Source organism: Salmo salar, chromosome ssa17, assembly GCF_905237065.1.
Source record: "Salmo salar chromosome ssa17, Ssal_v3.1, whole genome shotgun sequence".
Classification (NCBI taxonomy): domain Eukaryota; kingdom Metazoa; phylum Chordata; class Actinopteri; order Salmoniformes; family Salmonidae; genus Salmo; species Salmo salar.
This window is the reverse complement of record NC_059458.1, coordinates 72,820,420-72,848,210: the sequence shown is the minus strand read 5'-3', so window position 1 is coordinate 72,848,210 and position 27,791 is coordinate 72,820,420. Positions and strand designations below refer to the sequence as shown.

At 42.9% G+C, this 27,791-nt stretch overlaps 1 protein-coding gene across 1 annotated transcript; it reads right to left on the bottom strand.

Annotated features, from left to right (window-relative positions):
* Positions 1–309: 309 nt before the first annotated feature.
* LOC106609768 (cytidine monophosphate-N-acetylneuraminic acid hydroxylase-like) lies at positions 310–27,364 on the bottom strand. Its single transcript, XM_045700092.1, has 15 exons — positions 27,064–27,364; positions 22,879–23,105; positions 22,554–22,645; positions 21,691–21,800; positions 20,509–20,699; positions 18,939–19,019; positions 18,723–18,789; positions 18,538–18,619; positions 17,488–17,625; positions 17,064–17,199; positions 16,779–16,919; positions 16,076–16,250; positions 14,962–15,078; positions 1,424–1,539; positions 310–1,180 (listed from the first exon to the last, which is right to left on the bottom strand). The coding sequence occupies exons 2-15, from the start codon at positions 23,082–23,084 to the stop codon at positions 1,057–1,059; spliced, it is 1,776 nt and encodes a 591-aa protein (XP_045556048.1). The 5' UTR covers positions 23,085–23,105; positions 27,064–27,364; the 3' UTR covers positions 310–1,056.
* Positions 27,365–27,791: the final 427 nt, after the last annotated feature.

Genomic DNA, 27,791 nt, shown 5'->3' with positions numbered 1-27,791 from the left:
ATACTTCATAACGGTACATTCATAAATGACTAAGCTGAATTCTCTGACCAGCGTTCCATTCACAGCCCTACTAGCCAAAATCTAAAACTAGCTTTACCTTAACCAAACCCTTCACCCTAACATTAACTTAGCCCTAACATTAACCAAAACCCCTAACATTAACCCCTAACATTAACTTAACCCAAAACTTTTTTTTTAAGGGTTATGAAAAAACAAAAACTAAATTATGTTCAATTAATAGGCGTTGGACAAATAACAAATGCATTGTCAGCACACGTCAAATCACATAATCAATAATACACATGATAATCAATGATACAAGGTTTATTCATATCCACATTCTACATGTTAGGCATTTAGCAGACGCCATATCAGTTCTGTTATACTCTCAGACATTATTGTAACAGTTTTGGAAACTTTAGAGTGTTTTCTATCCAATACTACCATACATATGCATATCCTAGCTTCTGGGCCTGAGTAACAGGCAGTTTACTTTGGGCACCTCAGTCATCCAAACTGCCGAATACTGCCCCCTAGCCCTAAGAAGTTAACCAAACCCTTAACCCTAACCTATTTTATTTTTTTATGAAAAAAACAACAAAATTGTGTTCAATTAATAGATATTGGACAAATAACAAATGCATTGTCAGCACACGTCCAAAATCACATAATACACATAATTAATCAATGATAAAGTTTATTCATATTCACATTTACATTCTACATGTTAGTAATTTAGCAGATGCTCTTATCCAGAGTGACATAGTAGTGAGTGCATATATTTTCCTACTTTTTGGTACTAGTCCCCTACATACAGACCTGCCAAGCAACAATAGACGCTATGCTAATAGATTTCACCATTACATGATTTTTTTTTGAAAATGAAACGTAAATGAACCAATTCGGAAATTAAATATCGTCAGCCTCGTCCCTTTTTCCCTGTTTCAGTAGCACAGGGAGGTTGGTGGTGCCTACAGTGACAGGGAGAGCAGCCCTTCTTATTAATTATTGGATACACAAAGCTTGGTTCTGATGTGACAGTATAGCCTGCTTTTTCTAAGACAATGTACAAGCAGAGCCACTTTCTGTTTGGATTCCCTGAGGTTCAGCAGACCTCTGGTATGATGGCACCTGCTGCAGGAACAAGTCCCAGTCCGGCCCAGCGAAGTGGTTCCAGAACCTGGACAAATAACCAAGACAGGTACAATATTAGGGTCCCGACCCACCAGTTGAGAATCGTTGCTCTAGTGTACAGAAACGCAATACAATAGACTTCATAACGGTACGAGAGCTTACTGATAGTGGTAGATGCCTGGGTCTGGTAAGTTAGGAAAGTGAGGAAACGAGGGCTTACCGGTGGTGGTAGACGTCTGGTAAGGGAGGAAGGAAGCAAAGGAGGGAAGGTGAGGAGATGAGGGCTTACCGGTGGTGGTAGACGTCTGGCTCTCTGCTCAGACGGTTCTGGAAGCCGATATACAGGTCGTCCCAAAGAAGGCCGTTCTTCACCACGTGCCTCATGACTCCAATCCTGTTCTTGATCTTTACAGAAGAGAAAGTAGTACACTGTCTATCTCTCAGTCCAATCAAGTTACATGAAATGGTAAAACAAACAAATGATTCACTTGCAGATTAATGGCAGTTCCTTTAAAAGCATGTTGGCATTTAAGCAGGGCTACAGCATTTTGGACACCGGGGCACCTACCACCAGCCAAACAGCTAACTTCTTGCATTTCAACACACTTTGCCATGGGGCAGAGAGAAAAATGTGCTGTTTTACAGTTCATTTAATGCTATTCTACATATTTGGCTCTTATGACAGAACATTTTGCCATGTTAAATCGAATTTCCTGCTATTCTACACATTTTGCTGTTTTATAGCTCATCTCATGCTATTCTACACATTTTGCCCTGTATGCCCGTTCGGTAATCCGGCCTTACACTTAAGGCAGTAGTGAGAACTGAGCCAGTAACAACTTTCTTCAACTGATAACAGCTTGGCATCAGATTTGCATCTGCCAACCACAACACATTCAAAACCCCTGAAGTTATGCATAGTAGCCTGCCATCTCCGTGTGTCTGTGCCTCGTACAGCATTCACCTCTTATGAGAATGACATGAGTCCAGGGAAACGTTATTCTTATGACAGATTTGTAACATGGTATGTTTCTGCCCCATAATGTTTGACCCCTAGAAGCAGTTGCATTTTGTATTGATCCTTCTCATAAGTGGATTGCAGTGTACAGTGCCTTTAGAAAGTATTCACACCCCTTGACTTTTTCCACATTTTGTTGTGTTACAGGCTGAATTACAAATGGATTACATTTCATTTTTGTGTCACTGATCTACACACAATACCCCATAATGTCAAAGTGGAATTATGTTTTTAGAAATGTTGGCAAATTAATTAAAAATAAATCAATAAGTATTCAACCCCTTTGTTATTGCAAGCCTAAATAAGTTCAGGAGTAAAAATGTGCTTAACAAGTCACATAAGTTGTATTGACTCACTGTGTGCAATAGTGCTTAACATTATTATTTTAAATGACAACCCCATCTCTGTACCCCACACATATAATTAGCTGTAAGTTCCCTCAGTCGAGCAGTGAATTTCAAGCACAGAGTCAACCACAAAGACCAGCGGACTAGCACCTATTGATAGATTGGTAGAGGGGGGAACATTGGTAGGGGGGGGTTGACATTGAATATCCCTTTGAGCATAATGAAGTTATTAATTACACTTTGGATGCTGTATCAATACACACAGTCGTTACAAAGATAGAAGCGCCCTTCTTAAATCAGTTGCCAGAGAGGAAGGAAACCACTCAGATTTCCCCATGAGGCCAATGGTGACTTTAAAACAGTTAGAGTTTAATAGCTGTTATGGGAAAAACTGAGTATGGATAAACAACATTGTTGTGCTGCTGTTGTGCTGCTGTGCGTTTTGTTGCCGATCTTACTTTGCTACCTGACTACCTCACGGTTTTTACTTTTTCATTACTGTATATTTTGTTTTTCCCTCACTCAACTTTTTTTCATTCAACTTTTTCACCCCAGAGGTTTTATCTGGACATGGTTCAGCCGAAGCTAAGTAACATTAACATGATGCCTTCTAATTGCAGTCGTTGTACTTATAATATACAGGAGAACGATCGCCTTACGGCAAGGATAGCTGTGCTGCAAGCCCAGCTTCAGACGCAGTCGTTAGGCAAGGGTAATTTCAGTGTAGGAAAGGATGAAACAGCGTCTGTGCCACCAGTAAGTACAGATAGTAACGTTAGTATAAACCCCCTCGCACGGTCCCCGCAGCCGGACAACTTTCTCATGGCTTCTGGAGGGAAACGCTGTAGGAATGCTCAACCGGTGTCGCTTATTCAGCCGACAGAAACTTTCAACCGGTTCTCCCCATTAAGCGAGTCGGAGTCGGAGGCCGAAACTTCCCTGGTCTCTACTCCTCCCGTTGTGGGGTCTGAGACGCCGAAGGCTCCCACCATTAGCTCTGACAAATTGAAAACCCTAGTCATTGGCAACTCCATTACCCGCAGTATTAGACTTAAAACGAATCATCCAGCGATCATACACTGTTTACCAGGGGGCAGGGCTACCGACGTTAAGGCTAATCTGAAGACGGTGCTGGCTAAAGCTAAAACTGGCGAGTGTAGAGAGTATAGAGATATTGTTATCCACGTCGGCACCAACGATGTTAGGATGAAACAGTCAGAGGTCACCAAGCGCAACATAGCTTCAGCGTGTAAATCAGCTAGAAAGATGTGTCGACATCGATTAATTGTCTCTGGCCCCCTCCCAGTTAGGGGGAGTGATGAGCTCTACAGCAGAGAGTCTCTGGCCTCCTCCCAGTTAGGGGGAGTGATGAGCTCTACAGCAGAGTCTCACAACTCAATCGCTGGTTGAAAACTGTGTTCTGCCCCTCCCAAAAGATAGAATTTGTAGATAATTGGCCCTCTTTCTGGGACTCACCCACAAACAGGACCAAGCCTGGCCTGTTGAGGAGTGACGGACTCCATCCGAGCTAGAGGGGTGCTCTCATCTTATCTACGAACACAGAAACGGCTCTAACATCCCTAGCTCCACATTGAAATAGGGTGCAGGCCAGGCAGCAGGCTGTTAGCCAGCCTGCTAGTTTAGTGGAGTCTGCCACTAGCACAGTCAGTGTAGTCAGCTCAGCTTTCCCCATTGAGACCGTGTCTGTGCCTCGATCTAGGTTGGGCAAAATTAAAGATGGCGGTGTTCACTTTAGCAATCTCACTAGTATAAAGACCTCCTCCATTCCTGCCATTATTGAAAGAGATTGTGATACCTCACATCTCAAAATTGGGTTACTTAATGTTAGATCCCTCACTTCCAAGGCAGTTATAGTCAATGAACTAATCACTGATCATAATCTTGATGTGATTGGCCTGACTGAAACATGGCTTAAGCCTGATGAATTTACTGTGTTAAATGAGGCCTCACCCCCCTGGTTACACTAGTGACCATACCCCCCGTGCATCCGGCAAAGGCGGAGGTGTTGCTAACATTTATGATAGCAAATTTCAATAAAAAAAACAAAAAAACAATGATGTTTTCGTCTTTTGAGCGTCTAGTCATGAAATCTATGCAGCCTACTCACTCACTTTTTATAGCTACTGTTTACAGGCCTCCTGGGCCATATGCAGTGTTCCTCACTGAGTTCCCTGAATTCCTATCGGATCTTGTAGTCATAGCAGATAATATTCTAATTTTTGGTGACTTTAACATTCACATGGAAAAGTCCACAGACCCACTCCAAAAGGCTTTCGGAGCCATCATCGACTCAGTGGGTTTTGTCCAACATGTCTCTGGACCTACTCACTGACACAGTCATACTCTGGACCTAGTTTTGTCCCATGGAATAAATGTTGTGGATCTTAATGTTTTTCCTCATAATCCTGGATTATCGGACCACCATTTTATTGCGTTTGCAATTGCAACAAATAATCTGCTCAGACCCCAACCAAGGAGCATTAAAAGTCATGCTATAAATTCTCAGACAACCCAAAGATTCCTTGATGCCCTTCCAGACACCCTCTGCCTACCCAAGGACGTCAGAGGACAAAAATCAGTTAACCACCTAACCGAGGAACTCAATTTAACCTTGCGCAATACCCTAGATGCAGTTGCACCCCTAAAAACTAAAAACATCTGTCATAAGAAACTAGCTCCCTGGTATACAGAAAATACACGAGCTCTGATACAAGCTACCAGAAAATTGGAACGGAAATGGCGCCACACCAAACTGGAAGTCTTCCGACTAGCTTGGAAAGATAGTACCGTGCAGTATCGAAGAGCCCTCACTGCTGCTCGATCATCCTATTTTTCCAACTTAATTGAGGAAAATAAGAACAATCCGAAATTTATTTTTGATACTGTCGCAAAGCTAACTAAAAAGCAGCATTCGCAAATGGAGGATGGCTTTCACTTCAGCAGTAATAAATTTATGAACATCTTTGAGGAAAAGATCATGATCATTAGAAAGCAAATTACGGACTCCTCTTTAAATCTACGTATTCCTCCAAAGCTCCATTGTCCTGAGTCTGCACAACTCTGCCAGGACCTAGGATCAAGGGAGATACTAAAGTGTTTTAGTACTATATCTCTTGACACAATGATGAAAATAATCATGGCCTCTAAACCCTCAAGCTGCATACTGGACCCTATTCCAACCAAACTACTGAAAGAGCTGCTTCCTGTGCTTGGCCCTCCTATGTTGAACATAATAAACGGCTCTCTATCCACCGGATGTGTACCAAGCTCACTAAAAGTGGCAGTAATAAAGCCTCTCTTGAAAAAGCCGAATCTTGACCCAGAAATTATAAAAAACTAATCGGCCTATATCGAATCTTCCATTCCTCTCAAAAATTTTAGAAAAAGCTGTTGCACAGCAACTCACTGCCTTCCTGAAGACAAACAATGTATACGAAACGCTTCAGTCTGGTTTTAGACCCCATCATAGCACTGAGACTGCACTTGTGAAGGTGGTAAATGACATTTTAATGACGTCAGACCGAGGCTCTGCATCTGTCCTCGTGCTCCTAGATCTTAGTGCTGCTTTTGATACCATCGATCACCACATTCTTTTGGAGAGATTGGAAACCCAAATTGGTCTACATGGACAAGTTCTGGCCTGGTTTAGATCTTATCTGTCGGAAAGATATCAGTTTGTCTCTGTGAATGGTTTGTCCTCTGACAAAAATCAATTGTAAATTTCGGTGTTCCTCAAGGTTCCGTTTTAGGACCACTATTGTTTTCACTATATATTTTACCTCTTGGGGATGTCATTCGAAAACATAATGTTAAATTTCACTGCTATGCGGACGACACACAGCTGTACATTTCAATGAAACATGGTGAAGCCCCAAAATTGCCCTCGCTAGAAGCCTGTGTTTCAGACATAAAGAAGTGGATGGCTGCAAACCTTCTACTTTTAAACTCGGACAAAACAGAGATGCTTGTTCTAGGTCCCAAGAAACAAAGAGATCTTCTGTTGAATCTGACAATTAATCTGGATGGTTGTATAGTCGTCTCAAATAAAACTGTGAAGGACCTCGGCGTTACTCTGGACCCTGATCTCTCTTTTGAAGAACATATCAAGACTGTTTCAAGGGCAGCTTTTTTCCATCTACGTAACATTGCAAAAATCAGAAACTTTCTGTCCAAAAATTATGCAGAAAAATTAATCCATGCTTTTGTTACTTCTAGGCTGGACTACTGCAATGCTCTACTTTCCGGCTACCCGGATAAAGCACTAAACAAACTTCATTTAGTGCTAAATACGGCTGCTAGAATCCTGACTAGAACCAAAAAATTTGATCATATTACTCAAGTGCTAGCCTCCCTACACTGGCTTCCTGTTAAGGCAAGGGCTGATTTCAAGGTTTTACTGCTAACCTACAAAGCATTACATGGGCTTGCTCCTACCTATCTTTCCGATTTGGTCCTGCCGTACATACCTACACGTACGCTACGGTCACAAGACGCAGGCCTCCTAATTGTCCCTAGAATTTCTAAGCAAACGGCTGGAGGTAGGGCTTTCTCCTATAGAGCTCCATTTTTATGGAATGGTCTGCCTACCCATGTGAGAGACGCAGACTCAGTCTCAACCTTTAAGTCTTTACTGAAGACTTATCTCTTCAGTAGGTCCTATGATTAAGTATAGTCTGGCCCAGGAGTGTGAAGGTGAACGGAAAGGCTGGAGCAACGAACCGCCCTTGCTGTCTATGCCTTGCCGGTTCCCCTCTCTCCACTGGGATTCTCTACCTCTTACCCTATTACAGGGGCTGAGTCACTGGCTTACTGGTGTTCTTCCATGCCGTCCATGGGAGGGGTGCGTCACTTGAGTGGGTTGAGTCACTGACGTGGTCTTCCTGTCTGGGTTGGCGCTCCCCCCCCCTCTAGTGGCGTGGGGGCTGTGCTTTGGCAAAGTGGGTGGAGTTATATCCTGCCTGTTTGGCCCTGTCCGGGGGTATCATCGGATGGGGCCACAGTGTCTTCTGATCCCTCCTGTCTCAGCCTCCAGTATTTATGCTGCAGTAGTTTATGTGTCGGGGGGCTAGGGTCAGTCTGTTACATCTGGAGTATTTCTCTTGTCTTATCCGGTGTCCTGTGTGAATTTAAATATGCTCTCTCTAATTCTCTCTTTCTCTCTTTCTCTCTTTCTCTCGGAGGACCTGAGCCCTAGGACCATGCCTCAGGACTACCTGGCATGATGACTCCTTGCTGTCCCCAGTCCACCTGGCCGTGCTGCTGCTCCAGTTTCAACTGTTCTGCCTGTGGCTATGGAACCCTGACCTGTTCACCGGACGTGCTTGTTGCACCCTCGACAACTACTATGATTATTATTATTTGACCATGCTGGTCATTTATGAACATTTTAACATCTTGACCATGTTCTGTTATAATATCCACCCGGCACAGCCAGAAGAGGACTGGCCACCCCTCATAGCCTGGTTCCTCTCTAGGTTTCTTCCTAGGTTTTTGGCCTTTCTAGGGAGTTTTTCCTAGGGAGTTTTTCCTAGCCACCGTGCTTCTTTCACATGCTTTGCTTGCTGTTTGGGGTTTTAGGCTGGGTTTCTGTACAGCACTTTGAGATATCAGCTGATGTACGAAGGGCTATATAAATACATTTGATTTGATTTGATTTTGATTTAGTTACTCTACAATGCGAACCTAAATAACAGAGGGAAAAGGAAGCCTGTAGAAGAAAAAAATTTCAACAAGGTACTAAAGTAATACTGCAAGAAATGTGGCAAAGAAATTAACTTTTTGTCCTGAATACAAAGTGTAATATTTGGAGAAAACGCAACACATCACTGAGTACCACTCTTCATATTTTCAAGCATGGTGGTGGCTGCATCATATTATGGGTATGCTTGCTGTCGTCAAGGACTAGGGAGGATAAAAAGAAACGGAATATAGCTAAGCACTGGCTAAATCGCCTTCCCTGTAGCTCAGTTGGTAGAGCAGGGTGTTTGCAACGCATGGTGTTTGCAACGCCAGGGTTGTGGGTTCGATTCCCACGGGGGGCCAGTATGAAAAATAAATAAATAATAATAATAATGTATGAAGAGAGCGTTTGCTAAATGACTAAAAATGTAAATCCTAGAAGAAAACCTGGTTTAGTCTGCTTTCCAACAGACACTTGGAGACAAATTCTCCTTTCAGCAGGACAACCTAAAACAAGAGGCCAAATATACACTGGAGTTGCTTACTAAGATGATGTTGAATGTTCTGCCCTGGTTAAAGTTAACTTAAATCAGCTTGAAAATCTATGGCATGGCTGTCTAGCAATGATCAACAACCAATTTGACAGAGCTTGACGAATTAAAAATAATGGGCAAATATTGTACAATCCAGGTATGCGAAGCTCTTAGAGACTTACCCATGTATAGTGCTGTGAAGAAGTATTTGCCCCTTTCTGATTTTCTCTATTTTTGCTTCTGAACGTTGTCAGATCTTCAACCAAACCTAATATTAGATAAAGGGCACCTAAGTTTAGAAATAACAAAAAAATTATGCAACACCTAATTCCCCTGAGGGAAAAAGTAATTGCCCCCTGACACTCAATAACTGGTTGTGCCACCTTTAGCTGCAATGACTGCAACCAAATTCTTCCTGTAGTTGTTGATTTACATTTTAGTCATTTAGCAGACGCTCTTATCCAGAGCGACTTACAGTAGTGAGTGCATACATTTCATTTCATGCATTTCTTTTGTTTTCGTTGTACTGGCCCCCCGTGGGAGTCGAACCCACAACTCTGGCCTTGCAAGCACCATGCTCTACCAACTGAGCCACAGGGAGACAGACGGACTCTTACATCGCTGTGGAGGAATTTTGGCCCACTCTTGCATGCAGAACTGCTTTAACTCAGCAACATTTGTGTGTTTTCAAGCATGAACTGCTCGTTTCAAGTCCTGCTGCAACATTTCAATTGGGATTAGGTCTGGACTTTGACTAGGCCATTCCAAAACTTCAAATTTGTTGCTTTTTAGCCATTTTCATGTAGACTTGATTGTGTGTTTTGTATCATTGTCTTGCTGCATGAAACAGCTGCACTTCAGCTCACAGATGGATGTCCTGACATTCTACTGTAGAATTCTCTGATACAGAGCAGAATTCATGGTTCCTTCTATTAAGGCAAGTCGTCCAGGTCCTGAGCCAGCAAAGCATCCCCAAACCAATACTGAAAGCACTGTACTTATCAAGCACTGCATTTAATCCAGCAACAATTATCTTCAACTGAAAACAGCTTTGCATCAGATTTGCATCTGCCAACAACACATTCAAAGCCCTGAAGTCTGTGCCTTGTACAGACTTCACCTCATGAGAATGACATGAGTCCAGGGAAAATATTTCTTATTTACGTTTTACTAGACGCTCTTATCCAGAGCGACTTAGAGTAGCAATTAGGGTTACAGTGCATTCGGAAAGTATTCAGACCCCTTGACTTTTTCCACATTTTGTTACGTTACAGCCTTATTCTAATATTGACAAAAAAACTAAAACAATACCCCATAATGACAAAGCAAAAACAGCTTTTTAGACATTTTTGTAAATATATTAAATAAAAAATAAAAATTATATCACATTTACATAAGTCTTCAGACCCTTTACTTAGTTGAAGCACCTTTGGCTGCGATTACAGCCTTGAGTATTTTTTTATTAAATTTTTTTATTTCACCTTTATTTAACCAGGTAGGCTAGTTGAGAACAAGTTCTCATTTGCAACTGCGACCTGGCCAAGAAAAAACAAAGCAGTTAGACACATACAACACAGAGTTACACATGGAATGAACAAAACATAGTCAATAATACAGTAGAAAAAAAGAAAACTAAAAGTCTACATACAGTGAGTGCAAATTAGGTAAAATAAGGGAATTAAGGCAATAAATAGGCCATGGTGGCAAAGTAATTACAGTATGGCAATTAAACACTGGAATGGTAGATGTGCAAAATATGGATGTGCAAGTAGAGATACTGGGGTGCAAAAGGAGCAGAATAAATACATAAATATAGTATGGGGATGAGGTAGATAGATGGGCTGTATACAGATGGGCTATGTACAGGTGCAGTGATCTGTAAGCTGCTCTGACAGCTGGTGTGTAAAGCTAGTGAGGGAGATGGGAATCTCCAGCTTCAGAGATTTTTGCAGTTCGTTCCATTCATTGGCAGCAGAGAACTGGAAGGAAAGGCGACCAAAGGAGGAATTGGCTTTGGGGGTGACCAGTGAGATATACCTGCTGGAGCACGTGCTACGAGTGGGTGCTGCTATGGTGACCAGCGAGCTGAGATAAGGCGGGGCTTTACCTAGCAGAGAATTGTAGATAACCTGTAGCCAGTGGGTTTGGCGACGAGTATGAAGTGAGGGCCAGCCAACGAGAGCGTATAGGTCGCAGTGGTGGGTAGTGTATGGGGCTTTGGTGACAAAATGGATGGCACTGTGATAGACTGCATCCAGTTTGTTGAGTAGAGTGTTGGACGCTATTTTATAGATGACATCGCCAAAGTCGAGGATCGGTAGGATGGTCAGTTTTACGAGTGTGTGTTTGGCAGCATGAGTGAAGGATGCTTTGTTGCAAAATAGGAAGCCGATTCTAGATTTAATTTTGTATTGGAGATGCTTAATATGAGTCTGGAAGGAGAGTTTACAGTCTAGCCAGACACCCAGGTATTTGTAGTTATTCACGTATTCTAAGTCAGAGCCGTCCAGAGTAGTGATGCTGGACGGGCGGGCAGGTGCGGGCAATGATCGGTTGAATAGCATGCATTTAGTTTTATTTGCATTTAAGAGTAGTTGGAGGCCACGGAAGGAGAGTTGTATGGCATTGAAGCTCATCTGGAGGTTAGTTAACACAGTGTCCAAAGAAGGGCCAGAAGTATACAGAATGGTGTCGTCTGCGTAGAGGTGGATCAGAGAATCACCAGCAGCAAGAGCGTCATCATTAATGTATACAGAGAAAAGAGTCGGCCCAAGAATTGTACCCTGTGGCACCCCCATAGAGACTGCCAGAGGTCCGGACAACAGGCCCTCCGATTTGACACACTGAACTCTATCAGAGAAGTAGTTGGTAAACCAGGCGAGGCAATCATTTGAAAACCAAGGCTGTTGAGTCTGCCGATAAGAATGTTGTGATTGACAGAGTCGAAAGCCTTGGCCAGGTTGATGGACACAGCTGCACAGTAATGTCTCTTATCGATGGCGGTTATGATATCGTTTAGGACCTTGAGCTGGCTGAGGTGCACCCATAACTGGCTCTGAAACCAGATTGCATAGCGGAGATGGTACGGTGTGATTCAAAATGGTCGGTAATCTGTTTGTTAACTTGGCTTTCAAAGACCTTAGAGATGCAGGGTAGGATAGATATAGGTCTGTAACAGTTTGGGTCTAGTGTCTCCCCCTTTGAAGAGGGGGATGACCGCGGCAGCTTTCCAATCTTTGGGAATCTCAGACGATACGAAAGAGAAGTTGAACAGGCTAGTAATAGGGGTTGCAACAATTTCGGCAGATAATTTTAGAAAGAGATGGTCCAGATTGTCTAGCCCGGCTGATTTGTAGAGGTACAGATTTTGCAGCTCTTTCAGAACATCGGCTATCTGGAAAAGTGAAGGAGTGAAGGAGAAATGGTGGGGGCTTGGGCAGGTCGCTGTGGAGGGTGCCGGGCAGTTGACCGGGGTAGGGGTAGCCAGGTGGAAAGCATGGCCAGCCGTAGAGAAATGCTTATTGAAATTCTCAATTATAGTGGATTTATCGGTTGTAACAGAGTTTCCTAGCCTCAGAGCAGTGGGCAGCTGGGAGGAGGTGCTCTTATTCTCCATGGACTTTACAGTGTCCCAGAACTTTTTTGAGTTTGTACTGCAGGATGCAAATTTCTGTTTGAACAGGCTAGCCTTAGCTTTCCTGACTGCCTGTGTATATTGGTTCCTAACTTCCCTGAAATGTTGCATATCACGGGGGCAATTCGATGCTAATGCAGAACGCCACAGGATGTTTTTGTGCTGGTCATGGGCAGACAGGTCTGGAGTGAACCAAGGGCTATATCTATTCCTGTTTCTACATTTTTTGAATGGGGCATGCTTATTTAAGATGGTGAGGAAGGCACTTTTAAAGAATAACCAGGCATCCTCTACTGACGGGATGAGGTCAGTGTCATTCCAGGATACCCCGGCCAGGTCGTTTAGAAAGGCCTGCTCGCAGAAGTATATTAGGGAGCGTTTGACAGTGATGAGGGGTGGTCGTTTGATCGCAGACCCATTACGGATGCAGGCAATGAGGCAGTGATCGCTGAGATCTTGGTTGAAAACAGCAGAGGTGTATTTGGAGGGCGAGTTAGTTAGGATGATATCTATGAGGGTGCCCGTGTTTACGGATTTGGGGTTATATCTGGTAGGTTCATTGATAAGTTGTGTGAGGTTGAGGGCATCAAGCTTAGATTGTAGGATGGCCGGGGTGTTAAGCATGTCCCAGTTTAGGTCACCTAGCAGCACGAGCTCAGAATATAGATGGGGGGCAATCAAATCACATATGGTGTCGAGGGCACAGCTGGGGGCAGAGGGTGGTCTATAGCAAGCGGCAACGGCGAGAGAATTGTTTCTGGAAAGGTTAATTTTTAGAAGTAGGAACTCGAATTGTTTGGGTACGGACCTGGATAGTAAGACTTAACTCTGCAGGTTATCTTTGCAGTAGATTGCAACACCGCCCCCTTTGGCAGTTCTATCTTGTCGGAAAATGTTACATTTATGAATGGAAATTTCAAGGTTTTTGGTGGTCTTCCTAAGCCAGGATTCAGACACGGCTAGGACATCCGGATTGGTGGAGTGTGCTAGGGCAGTGAATAAAACAAACTTACGGAGGAGGCTTCTAATGTTAACATGCATGAAACCAAGGCTTTTACGGTTGCAGAAGTCAACAAATGAGAGAGCCTGGGGGATGGGAGTGGAGCTAGACACTGCAGGGCCTGGATTAACCTCTCCATCACCAGAGGAACAGAGGAGGAGTGGGATAAGGGTACGGCTAAAGGCTAACAGAACTGGACGACTAACACGTTCAGAACAGAGAGTAAAAGGAGCAGATTACTGGGCATGGTAGAATATATTCAATGCATAATGTACAGACAAAGGTATAGTAGGATGTGAATACAGTGGGGGTAAACCTGTGCATATAGTGATAATGGAAGAGATATTGTCTCTAGAAATAGCATTTAAACCAGGTGATGTCACTGCGTGTGTGGGAGATGGAACTAAATTGTTAGCTGAGGTGTTTTGAGCAGTGCTAGAGGCTCTACAGTGAAATAAAACAATAGTTACAAACCAAAACAGCAATGGACAAGGTATGGTGACGTTAGGGAGAGGCATGCGTAGCCGGGTGATCATAAGAGTCCAGTGCGTGTCTTCAGTATTATATTACAAGCTTGGCACGCCTGTATTTGGGGTGTTTCTCCCATTCTTCTCTTGTCAGGTTGGATGGGGAGCGTCGCTGCACAGCTATTTCAGGTCTCTCCAGAGATGTTCGATCGGGTTCAAGTCCGGGCTCTGGCTGGGCCATTTAAGGACATTTAGAGACTTGTCCCAAAGCCAGGTTTCCTCCAGATGTGACGCTTGGCATTCAAGCCAAAGAGTTCAATATTGGTTTCATCAGACCAGAGAATCTTGTTTGTCATGGTCTGAGAGTCCTTTAGGTACCTCAGCTCTAGGAAGAGTCTTGGTGGTTCCAAATGTCTTCCATTTAAGAATGATGGAGGCCACTGTGTTCTAGGGGACCTTCAATGCTGCAGAAACTCCAGATCTGTGCCTCAACATAATCCTGTCTCGGAACTCTACGGACAATTCCTTTGACCTCATGGCTTGGTTTTTGCTTTGACATGCTCTGTCAACTGTGGGACCTTATATAGACAGGTCTGTGCCTTTCCAAATCATGTCCAATCAATTGAATTTACCAAAGGTGGACTCCAATCAAGTTGTAGAAACATCTCAAGGATGATCAATGGGAACAGGATGCACCTGAGCTCAATTTTGAGTCTCATAGCAAAGAGTCTGAATACTTGTGTAAAAAAGGCATTTTATAATTTCTTTACATTTGCAAAAAAAAAATCTAAAAACCTATTTTTGCTTTGTCATTATGGGGTTTTGTGTATTTTAGAATAAGGCTGTAACAAGGAAAAAGAAAAGGGGTCTGAATACTTTCTGAATGCACTATAAGTGCCTTGCTCAAGGGAACATCAAATGATTTTTCACATAGTAAGCTCAAGGATTTGAACCAGCAACCTTTCGGTAACTGGCCCAGTGCTCTGAACTGTTAGGCTACCTGCCACCCTTATGACAGATTTGTAACATGCTATGTACCTGCTCCACAATGTTTGTTTTGATCCTTCTCAAGTGGAGTGCAGTGTACTTAATAATATATAGGTGAGCAGGTGTTGTAGCCATGCTCACCTCCTCATAAGGGTGCTCTCTAGTGGGCCTCTGAGTAGGGAAGGAGAGATCCATGAAGTCCACCAGATAGTTGTAGCCATTGTCTATCGGAATGAAGTCCTCATCTGTCTCAATGACCTTAAATACATATTGCAAACAACAGATAGGCAATGTTTAGTTGGAATTCAAACAATTTGCGTTATTCACTGACCTGCAGTTATGATAAATATCAGATAACTAGAATATGAATAACCAGAATAAATATACAGAATCACCAGAAACTATAGAATTACCAGAGTCTATAGAATTACCAGAGTCTATAGAATTCCCAGAATAAAATAAAAAAGTAGCATAAGCATGAGAAGAATTGGAAAAGATGTCTTCTAATTTTAACCCTCGAACCCACCAGATTTGGGTTAAAAATGTATTTTTGAAATTGATTGAACTTGCCTGGCACAATGGAACCAAGGGTCATAGTCCCTAAAGTGTCAACCCTGCCCATCTGGCAATCCAAGCAGCCAAAATCAGCTGCTCCAAGGGCAGTTTCCTGGATATAGATTAAGCCTAGTCCTGGACCCCCCCCAAAATCGACAGAGATTATCCATTGAGCGTTTAATTGTTTTTAAATTCAGGAATAGGCTTAGTCTGTGTCCGTGGGAGCGTCCGTACATGTTTTAAACATTCCAGAGATCTACAGAGAGAGAGGAAGTGAATGGAAGGGTTCGCGTTCAGTCGGTACAAAACCGAGAAACATTTTAAAATAGATATCGTCTATTGATAGATTGTCCAATAACTATAATTTTCCTTGCATGTTTTTACTGCCTACTGAATGCGAGTCAGGAGTTACCAGGAGTGTATTCTTAAATTGCAGACTGTTGCAAAAAGTTTGGTCTAGACCGTTTAGTCCAAACGGAAAACATTTTGCAATGAAAACGAGAGTTTCTATTGGGCAAATTCAGGCTTCCACTTGGTTCCAAGAGTAAACGGTAATCGGATTCTGTTGAAAAAAGTTTTGCAACAGACCAACTGTTTTGCAACAGTCAACGAGTAATGAATCCACCCCAAGAGTCAGCTTGTAGATGTGCAGTAGAGCACTAAGAGCTGTGAGGACTTTTATATGGACTACAATATTTACCCGGACAACTAGATCGTAGTTTTTAAACCCTGCCCAGATGTAATAAAATTGGATCCAGCTTTTATGTTTAAATATCTCAGCGGTGATGGCCCTGTTCAGTTCATCCACGTACAAATCAAAGTCCCAACTGTCCTTATAGATGTTTGTCCCGGACGGAGGGTCGGTGATGGCTTTCCTGTGGTTATAGTCAAGTCATACATGATTAAAAGTGCATTTTACCTGGGTAACAACATTAAAAATGAATGAAATAATGTATGAAAAAACAGAATGTAGAAAGAGAACATAATGGTAGACAATGTAGGAAAGTGGGCTAATAAAGGTAGACAACGTAGGGTTATGAGGTAGTAATGGCAGACAATGTAGGGAAGTGATGCAATAATGCTAGACAATGTAGGGAAGTGGGGTAATAATCGTAGAAAATGTAGGGAAGTGGGGTAATAATGGTAGAAAATGTAGGGAAGTGATGTAATAATGGTAGAAAATGTAGGGTAGTGATGTAATAATGGTAGAAAATGTAGGGAAGTGGGGTAATAATGGTAGAAAATGTAGGGAAGTGAGGTAATAATGGTATTGACAACAGAGGAAAACATCAACCACCAAAATGTGATTTGTGATTATTGATGATTGTTGGCATTTCTATGGAGTATGGACTGATATGACAGACATCGACACACACGATTTGCTGATTGATGAGCAATCCTACCGGCTGGGGCTCATCAGAGCCAGGGCCAGATCGAGCACAGCGCCTGGCTTGGGTGTCCATGTTGTTATGCCTGGAGCGCTCTTCTTGATCAGGGCATTGAGCTCCTCCGCGTTGTTTTTCGTGTTAGTTTCCTTAATGTACCTGTCAGGTAATGTATGTCAGTTGTCAATGTCAAGTAGGGATGCATATTATACTGAGTGACTGAAATTGAAGCAATAATAGGGGTCAAAACCTACCTGAACCTAGAACGGAATTTGTACACAAAGAGTAAAAGTTTCGTAATACCTGTCTGAGGGATGTGCTTCGACAAAGTAACCGGCAAACGGGCAGTAGATCTTGGGCTGCAAGGACTTTACCAGCTGGGCCTTGTAGTTCATGAGCTTCTTCCTTTCATTCTTGATGAAATCGGCTTTCCAGCTCTCTGCAGGGAGAAAGCGACACTAGTCAATGAGTGAATCTCAGTTGTGTTTCCTTGATTCCTCGCTTCCTCTCCCCTTGCCTCCTCCTCAAAATGCATTGGAGGAGAACATCCGAGGGAAGGAACCTCATATCTGTTCCGATGTGCTTTGAGGAGGAGATAAGGAGGGAGGAAATACAATTGAGATTCACTCCATGTGCAGGCAATAGCAAGGGAAACCCAAGGGAGCAATTAATTTCTCTGTTATTTGTCTGGCTGTACACTTGGACGCTGTATACCTGCCCACCTCACCTGTGTATTTTCCTCCACTGAAGGTCATGGGGAAGCCAGACGCCCCCCCAGCAAAGTCACTCATCATCAGGTCTACATTGTGGGGCAGTCGGCCGTAGTTTGGCCTGGTGCAGTCCACCGTGTTGAGGATCATATGACCTGAGTGGGACAACCAGAATCAGATGCACCCGTCAAATGAGATAAGTTATGCCTACCAAGTGGCACTGGCAGATACTTTTTATTACTGAACTGACAATGACCTGAATCAGACAGGATGTGCATGTTCAATAAAACAATGAGGCTTAATTATCCTGATGGAACCCATCTTTATATGGATGTATAATCTGTAGGTGGATAAAGTGGGATGAAAGTCAGAATGTGTGACCTGCTTGTGATTGTACACTGACTGTACAAAACGTTAGGAACACATGCTCTTTCCGTGAAATAGACTGACCAGGTGAATCCAGGTGAAGGCTATGATCACTTATTGATGTCACTTGTTAAAGTCACTTCAATCAGTGTAGATGAAGGGAAGGAGACAGGTTAAAGAAGGATTTTTAAACCTTGAGACAATTGGGACATGGATTGTGTATGTGTGCCATTCAGAGGGGAAATGGGAAAGAAAATATTTAAGTGCCTTTGAAGGGGGTATGGTAGTAGGTACCCGGCACACCGGTTTGAGTGTGTCAAGAACTGCAGCCCTGCTGGGTTTTTCATGCTCAACAGTTTCCCGTGTGTATCAAGAATGGTTCACCACCCAAAATAAATCCATCCAACTTGACACAACTGTGGGAAGCATTGGAGTCAACATGGGCCAGCATAGCATCCCTGTGGAATGCTTTCGATACCTTGTAGAGTCCATGCCAATAGAGTCCAATTGAGGTTGTTCTGATGGCAAAGGGGGGTGCAACTCAATATTAGGAAGGTTTTCCTAATGTTTCGTACACTCGGTGTATATACACCAACTAGTAGACCCTTTTATGAAAAGTGACTTCCAGTGACTGCAGGAATTGAACCCAGGACTCTGGTGAAGCTAGCACCATGTGCTCTTACAAAGGACATGAAGACTACCTTTATATTCAACAATGATACAGGTGTCCATTTCGGGGTGCACTTCATCCTTCAGAATCATGAATCTGAGGTGCTCATCAATCTGACGGAGATAACAACAGGAGAAGGGCATTAAAGAAGAGCCTTTTGACAGAGGTTCCTGTATCGTATAAACTGTTCATACAAAGTGAGCTGTTTATGCTTACGTTTTGCCAAATGCCAAAGGGAACTATGTTGATATTTGTCAGCTGCACCTGACTTTTCTCCAGCATCCTGTAACATGATTCAAACGAGGACAGCATAAACCCACAAAGGTGACACCCTCATTTGTTTTATGGTTATAAAACCATGTTAATGTGTGACATATATGTATGTATATATATATATATATATATATATATATATATATATATAACCCTTACCAGAACACTGGCCTTGATGTGTCGCCAACATAAATAGGAACATCCGGTCTCGTCGCAGAGAGGGATTTTAAGGTTGGGTAGCTGAAAATAGATTTTTCAGGAATTATCTTAAAACTTCCTGTCTTCTGTATGCTCATCCTCATGAGGAAAATTGGAATCGAAATTTCTGCTTACTTCCGTAATTAGGGTCCCACTAAACTAAGTACAACTTATAATGGCTTAATATAGCTTACATAAATGCTTCACATATCATCTATAAACCTATCTCATACTCTATAAATGGTGTATAAACATACATAGTTTGTACACCATTAATACACCACCCTTTATATACCATTTATAGAATATGACACACGCTTATAGATTATCTGTGAAGCATTTGTGTAGTGCTTAAGAAACTTCATGCATGCTATATAACGCCTTTGTACTTCGTTTAAAGTGGGACCAAAATTATAAATACATTGAAATCAGTGGTGGCTGGTGGATGGAGATTGCGGAGAATGGGCTCATTGTAATGGTTGTGTTGGATGTGTTTGATGTGTTTGATACTTTAAATCAATTCTCTTCCAGTTTCACTGAGCCCATCCTCCTATATCAATTCATTTCATTCTACCATACTTCATACAGGTACCATCTCTACATACCTGTACCATCCTCCATACAGGCACCATCTCTACATACCTGTACCATCCTCCATACAGGTACCATCTCTACATACCTGTACCATACTCCATACAGGTACCATCTCTTCATACCTGTACCATCCTCCCTACAGGTACCATCTCTTTCATACCTGTACCATCCTCCATACAGGCACCATCTCTACATACCTGTACCATACTCCATACAGGCACCATCTCTACATACCTGTACCATACTCCATACAGATACCATCTCTACATACCTGTACCATCCTCCATACAGATACCATCTCTACATACCTGTACCATCCTCCATACAGGTACCATCTCTACATACCTGTACCATACTCCATACAGGTACCATCTCTACATACCTGTACCATCCTCCATACAGGTACCATCTCTACATACCTGTACCATCCTCCATACAGGCACCATCTCTACATACCTGTACCATCCTCCATACAGGTACCATCTCTACATACCTGTACCATACTCCATACAGGAACCATCTCTACATACCTGTACCATACTCCATACAGGAACCATCTCTACATACCTGTACCATACTCCATACAGGCACCATCTCTACATACCTGTACCATCCTCCATACAGGCACCATCTCTACATACCTGTACCATATTCCATACAGGCTCCATCTCTACATACCTGTACCATCCTCCATACAGGCACCATCTCTACATACCTGTACCATCCTCCATACAGGCACCATCTCTATATACCTGTACCATACTCCATACAGGCACCATCTCTACATACCTGTACCATCCTCCATACAGGCCCCATCTCTACATACCTGTACCATCCTCCATACAGGTACCATCTCTACATACCTGTACCATCCTCCATACAGGCACCATCTCTACATACCTGTACCATCCTCCATACAGGCACCATCTCTACATACCTGAGGTGGTCAGAGTGCATGTGGCTGATGTAGATGAGGTCGGCCATGCACAGCCTCTCCATGGAGTCAGCAGGGGGCTCGTGGAGCAGCCACCAGCCCCTGGCGAAGGCCGGACCCGTCAGCCAGGGGTCGAATATCATCTTCTTCCCCCCTAGCTGGAGCTCCATGCATGCATGGGTGAGGTAGGTCACCTGGAGGAACATGAAGGTCAAGTTTGGAGTGGAGAATATTGTCGCCCGACGTGCTATCATTTTATCACCGATTTATCAATCACACCGATTTAAATAGCCTGTCGGCCATATGGGAAAAACTCAGAGGTGTCGGAGTTGGGACTGTCGTTTCTGTGTCTCTGGAATTTAAATGAACACATAGGGGAGATGGTCAAAAGTAATCTGTGACCAACTGTCGCTCAGAGTCCCAGCAATGTGTCCTGCACTGTTGTTGGGCATGGCTGTGATTGGAGGTCTATCCCGATACATCATCTACAATCTTGGATGGTGGTTGGTGAAAGCTTTCAACCTTTGCCCATCTCCCTTATGGGTCCCAGGCTTAAGTTTGGCACTGCAGCCTTTCAGGTGAGAACACAGCCTCAGATCTCACATTATAAAGCTTGGCACTGCAGCCTTTCAGGTGAGAACACACCCTCAGATCTCACATTATAAAGCTTGGAACTGCAGCCTTTCAGGTGAGAACACACCCTCAGATCTCACATTATAAAGTTTGGCACTGCAGCCTTTCAGGTGAGAACACACCCTCAGATCTCACATTATTAAAGTGGTGATGAGATCAAAGATGAGTCAAAGATTTTGTAGACACACAACTTTCGGTTATCATTTTAAGGCTAATATTTGATTCACTCCGGGTAATTACTAACTAGCCTTGGATCATAGCTAGTGTTTGTGTTCTTGTCACAAATCTGTGACTAAACAACATGGGAATGTGTTCCAGATTAGTTTCAACCAGCCTGGTGAAGACATCTTTTTCATGACGAGACCAAGATCACAACCAGATCAAGACATATTTTTCTGACCATAACAAAACGTCTTTATACAACCAGTATCCATCCTGACCATGACGTCATGTAAGATGTCATAATGTAATTGCAACCAGTTTTGCCCACTGGGAAAGGCCTCAGATCTCTCCAGCCGTGGGTGTGTGGTGTGTGTGACGCGCTGTACTCACAGTCACCTCTCCCTCCTGCAGTTCCTGTGGATCCTGGGGGTCTGCCGACCAGGGGTCCCAGGCGATCACCTCCACGAGCTGAAGACCACCCTCGTCTGTCATCACGACGTCTGCGTTAGCAAAATCAAGCCAAAGTCAAAACTCTTCCGATGAGTAATCAAATGAATTACTTCTATTTGACTATCTTAATGTACATATAGACATATTAAACATCTGACTTATTTTTTACACTGTGTTCCTCATGTCATTTTTAGACGGCCAAAGGAATGGACATCTGGAGCTGGGCACTCAACCAACAGGACGCTGAACAGCTTCTCCCTCCAAGTCACAAGACTGCTAAATAGTTAGTTAGCCAATAGCGACCCGGACTATCTGCATTGACCCTTTTTGGACTAACTCTTTTGACTCATCAAATACGCTGCTGTTACTGTTTATTATCTATCCTGTTGCCTAGTCACTTTATCTCACCTGTATGAACATATCTACCTCAATTACCTCATACCCCTGCACATATACTCGGTACTGGTACCGCTTGTAACGTTACATAGCCAAGTTATCTTTACTCATTGAGGATTTATTCCTTGTGTTATTTTTTAAAAATTATTTCTCTTTTTTTCTTTCTGCATTGTTGGGAAGGCCCGTAAGTAAGCATTTCACTGTTAGTCTACATCTGTTGTATACGAAGCATGTGACATAACATTTGATTTGATGATCAGTATCAGACAGTGTGTACAAATATACACAAGTTGTCAGAGAACACAAAAGATTAGACATACCCTTTCATATGACCTAAAATGGCAAATAGACTAATTCAAAAGCCATTCAATAACCTTTCAGGTTGAGAAAATGGCAGCTCAACTTACCCAGCTCATCCTGTGTGAAGCTGTCGGGAGGGTTCACATACTGCATAGTTGAGACGTTCAGCTTCCAGTAGTGTTTTGTACATCGGACCGTCCTGTATCAGAAAAACCTTTCAGTCCCATTGAATAGATATGTTATATCTAAGCCTCGGTATTAAAGAGGAAGTTCAGGATTTTATAACTTGATGTTAGATGGTTCCTCAGCCTGAAAGTAGTCTATGGGCCAGGAGAAACTGTAATCCATGGTTCAGTATTCTCTAAACAGCCACTACAAACTCCAGCTATCTTTAGTTGTAGAGTCCTGAACTTCCCCTTTAAGTCTACTTACCTTCCATCTAAGTCCTCTATGTCTTTGATGAACAGGCCTCCTTGGTGTTTGCATTGGTTCTTGCAGGCCTTCAGCTCTCCATTTTCTTTGTATATGATGTAGCACTTGCCATCATCTGGGCTCTTCTTAAAGTTGATGCCATCTTTGAGTGAGAACACCGCCTCAGAGTCCAGGGACAGCACTGTCTTTGAAGACTGGGCTGTCATTTGAGTGGTTGAATTGAAGTGCTGATGAGAAAAGTAGAGGAGTATAAGTGGATGGTACTCGTAAGAAGAATTTACAGGTGAACAAAACAGAAGTAATAGATAAAGGCAACAAAAAAATCAATCCAGTTTATTACAAGTTGCAACAGGGAGATACTTCCAGCACAGAACCAGAGAAAATATCTAACTGGCCTTATATCCTAATCAGCAGACAACTGTTCTGTAAACATCAGCCCCAGAGGCTTGTGGGAAGTCCAAACAACAAGTAAGTGACATTGCTACAGAATCACAGTGTTCAGACAATACAATAATAATCAGTGTGTCCTCGGTCCTTGTATCTCCAGTCTGGCATCAAACACTATCAACAGATGTGAGTTTAATCCATAACATACAGCATCAAGGCTAGTGACCATTAACCCGAGTATCCCAAACAAAACACTGGAAATCGTGTATTACAGAAAGGGGAAATATATGAATATGCGGTAACACTTTACTTGACACCTAGGGTCATAACCATGTCATAATATGTCATAACAGCTGACATAACTTGTCATAACCTGTCATAATATGCTCATAACACTGTTACATATGTTTAGACCTGTTGTGACATATATTAGAATATTTTATGGGTGGTTATGACACATAAGAGTTTCAAAACCTACCACACAAGGCAAAACATTCCATTACACCATAGCCTACGTGTCAACAGTATTATTTTTTAAATTGACCATATTAAATTATAATTGTAATTGCGCACAAATTGATGTCAGACATGAACTTACCCCAATGCTCTGTTTCTGATGACTGGGATGAATGCAAGAGCAGAAGTAGGACAAGACACCCTCTTTTTGACAGATGACTGATATAAAGGCATGTACGTGACAGGCCTATCTGGCTTATGTGATTATGATGGTCATAATGCTTCTTGACAGTGTCAAAGTGTATTTTCTTAGTACCAAGTAAAGTGACACAGGATGGTCATAATTTTATATGACAGTGTCATAATATTTATTTTCTACAAGGTGTTTAAAATATGATAGAGAGAGAGAGAAAGAGCAAGAGGCCTGAACCTACATTTTAGACAATAGCACAGATTGAAAGAACGAAACATTATACTGTTATATTTACATGTTCATGGTTAGTTCAAATGACTAAGATCTAGATTCAAACAAATGCCCGTTCCTCATAGAGTACTGTGACACTTTGGGAACTAAATATTACATTGCAATGTATGGAATTATCAGGAGCTGACCTGGGTACAAATACATGCATATTTATATTTCAAATACTTATTTTATGTGTGAATATGAGTATTATGTGGTTAAAATTCGATACCTCTTTTAATATTTCCTACAAATAGCCTACTATCTGAAAACTATTTTAAAATATTGTTTCCAAACACATTCTTCCAAATACCCTAGGAACAAACAGAAAGTGAGTTCAAATGCATAGAGTATTTCAATATTTTTATATTTCAATATTTTCAAATGCAGAAAAATGCTTTTCAAGTGTATTTCCAAATACCTTCCAATATTCAACTACTTGTATTTTGAAGTAAGTACTGACTTCGAAATGTCTTTGAAAGTTATTGAAATACCTCAAATTTGAACATTGGTCTGATTAGGAGACTATTTTTTGGTTGTAAGAGCAATCATCCTCAATTCATTGTTTTTATTTCAGCTCATATGACTGAAATTCATCCAAAGTTAACTTGTAAACTTGAAATTCAATTAACAGTTTCACAGAGTTCACAGAGCTTAATTTGTGTAAACTACTGTCACGTCCTGACCAGTAAGGGGTTATTTTGTTATTGTTAGTTGGTCAGGACGTGGCAGGGGTGTGTTTGTTTTGTGTTGTTGAGATTTTTGTGTTAGTTCTATGTTATGTATTTCTATGTTTGATTTTCTAGTATGTCTATTTCTATGTGGTAATTGTTTGGGATTGGTCTCTAATTGGAGGCAGCTGTATCTCGTTGACTCTGATTAGAGGCCATATTTAAGTAAGGGTTTTTGTCTTGTGTTTTGGTGGGTGGTTGTTTCTATGTATAGCTGTGTAGCCTTACAGGACTGTCGTTCGTTTTCTTGTTTTGTTTAGTGTTCACGTTTAAAATAAATATGTAAGTATGGACACTTACCACACTGCGTATTGGTCCGATGATTTCTCCTCATCAGAAGACGAAGAATATGACAGAACCACCCACCAAGAAAGGACCAAGCAGTGGAAGAGGGAGCAACAGAGGAGCGACTTAGAGTCATGGACCTTTGAGGAGATCCTGGAAGGGGCAGGACCATGGCACCAGGTTGGGGAGTACCAGCGCCCAAAGGCGGAGCTGGAGGCAGCAAAGGCTGAGCGTCGGAGGTACGAGGCACTATATCCTCCATTTCAGGAGGTGAGGAGGCACCCCCCCAAAAAAATTGGGGGGTGGGGGGGGAACACGGGGAGTTGGGAGTAAGTCAGGCAATAGGCCTGAACCAATTCCTCGTGCTTATTACAGGGAGCGACGGATCGAGAAAGCACCGAGCTGTGGAAATGCGCACTATATTGCCCAGACGCATTCAAAAGCCGGTGCAATCGGTGAAAGCTCCTCAGTATGGCCAGGCTATGTTGAGCACTCAGCCAGGAAGGGTTGTGCAGGCCGTATGCTCCAGACCTCCAGTGCATCTCCAGGGTCCAGTTTACCCTGTTCCTGCTCCTCGCACTAGCCCTGTGGTGCATGTCACTAGTCTGGCGCCTCCTAAGCCAGTTCCACGGACCAGGCCTCCAGTGGGCCAGCCCAGTCCAGTACGTCCTGTTCCTGCTCCCCGCACTCATCCTCCAGTGCGCCAGCCCAGTCCAGTACTTCTGTTCCCCGCACTCATCCTCCAATGCGCCATCATAACCCGGTACAGCCAGTGCCTGCTTTGAGCACTTGCCCGCCAGTCCGGCGCAGCCAGAGTCGCCCGCCAGTCCGGCGCAGCCAGAGTCGCCCGCCAGTCCGGCGCAGCCAGAGTCGCCCGCCAGTCCGGCGCAGCCAGAGTCGCCCGCCAGTCCGGCGCAGCCAGAGTCGCCCGCCAGTCCGGCGCAGCCAGAGTCGCCCGCCAGTCCGGCGCAGCCAGAGTCGCCCTGCAGCCTAGAGCCTACAGAGACGGTCAGCAACCCAGAATCTATTGTGGGGGTGGGCAGGTTAGGTTGGGGACTAGGGCCGGAACCAGAGCCACCTCCATAGGGGGAAGTATTGGGGAAGGGGGGGGTGTTTGCACAAGAACTGTCGGTGACGGTAGCCACCCTCCATTCCATCCCTTTAGTGTGGGGTTATTGTTTTTTGTAAGTTTCTTTCAGGTGCATTCGGGGTCTGCACCTTTGGGGGGGGGTACTGTCACGTCCTGACCAGTAAGGGGTTATTTTGTTATTGTTAGTTGGTCAGGACGTGGCAGGGGTGTGTTTGTTTTGTGTTGTTTGGATTTTTGGGTTAGTTCTATGTTATGTATTTCTATGATTTTCTAGTATGTATATTTCTATGTGGTAATTGTTTGGGATTGGTCTCTAACTGGAGGCAGCTGTATCTCGTTGCCTCTGATTAGAGGCCATATTTAAGTAGGGGTTTTTGTCTTGTGTTTTGGTGGGTGGTTGTTTCTATGTATAGCTGTGTAGCCTTACAGGACTGTCGTTCGTTTTCTTGTTTTGTTTAGTGTTCACGTTTAAAATAAAATATATCAGTATGGACACTTACCACGCTGCGTATTGGTCCGATGATTTCTCCTCATCAGAAGACGAAGAATATGACAACTACCATGAGCAAAATATATAAATTGGCTAAATATTTTAATGCTATTAAGTGCTATCCTCTAGGAATGTTTGTAGCGAAATAAATGAAATTCCATATTTTAATGTATTAATCTGTTAATAAACAACTATTGTCTCTCACCTTTAAACATTGTACATTTCTTAATAGTCACAACATAGCAAATATTAAGAGAGAAGCATAAATAATAAAGAGCATTACCTTGTGCAGACTGTGATGTTGACTTGACACTTTGGAATTTGAAGTTTAGACCCAGATGAGTCTTTCTTTGTGCATTTGCATTGAGCAGTGAACGAATTGTTGGTGCTTAACAAGTAGAAACAAGTGTTTGCCTCAGGAAATCCACTCGAAAGAAAAGAGGTACAGAGAGAGATGAAGAAAGAGATATAAAAGGTGAGATGCCAGTACAAGGATAAGGTGCAACAGATAATGTCACAGGGAGACTCTCCAGTAGAAGGATAAGGTGCAACAGATAATGTCACACTCTGCCTGGATGGGCATTAAGAATATGGCAAATGCCCCCTTCAAAGCGAGGCAACGTATTTAATCCACGCCCGGCTGAGAGGGTGTGCCTCTCTACAGCTAATGAACTAATCAAGTTATTCACCCGCCCTGAAGCAGGGGGCGGCCCCGCTCCCCCTTCCTGTGTAAAGGAGGATGTCATGGAGGATGTCATTGTCATCAATGAGGTAGTCGTACCAGGGTTCAAAAGCACTGGAGCACGAAAGAGCCCGGGGCCTGATAACATAAGTGGTTGTGTCTTGAAACACTGTTCCACTCAGCTGAGCGGTGTCTTCTGCAGTGTCTTCTGCTCTTCTTCTAGCGGTCCCTGGATACATTGGAAATTCCATCTCTATGGAAAAAAATCTATTATTATACCTGTCTCAAAAACCTCTCATCCATCTGCATCAAATGACTACAGACCTGTC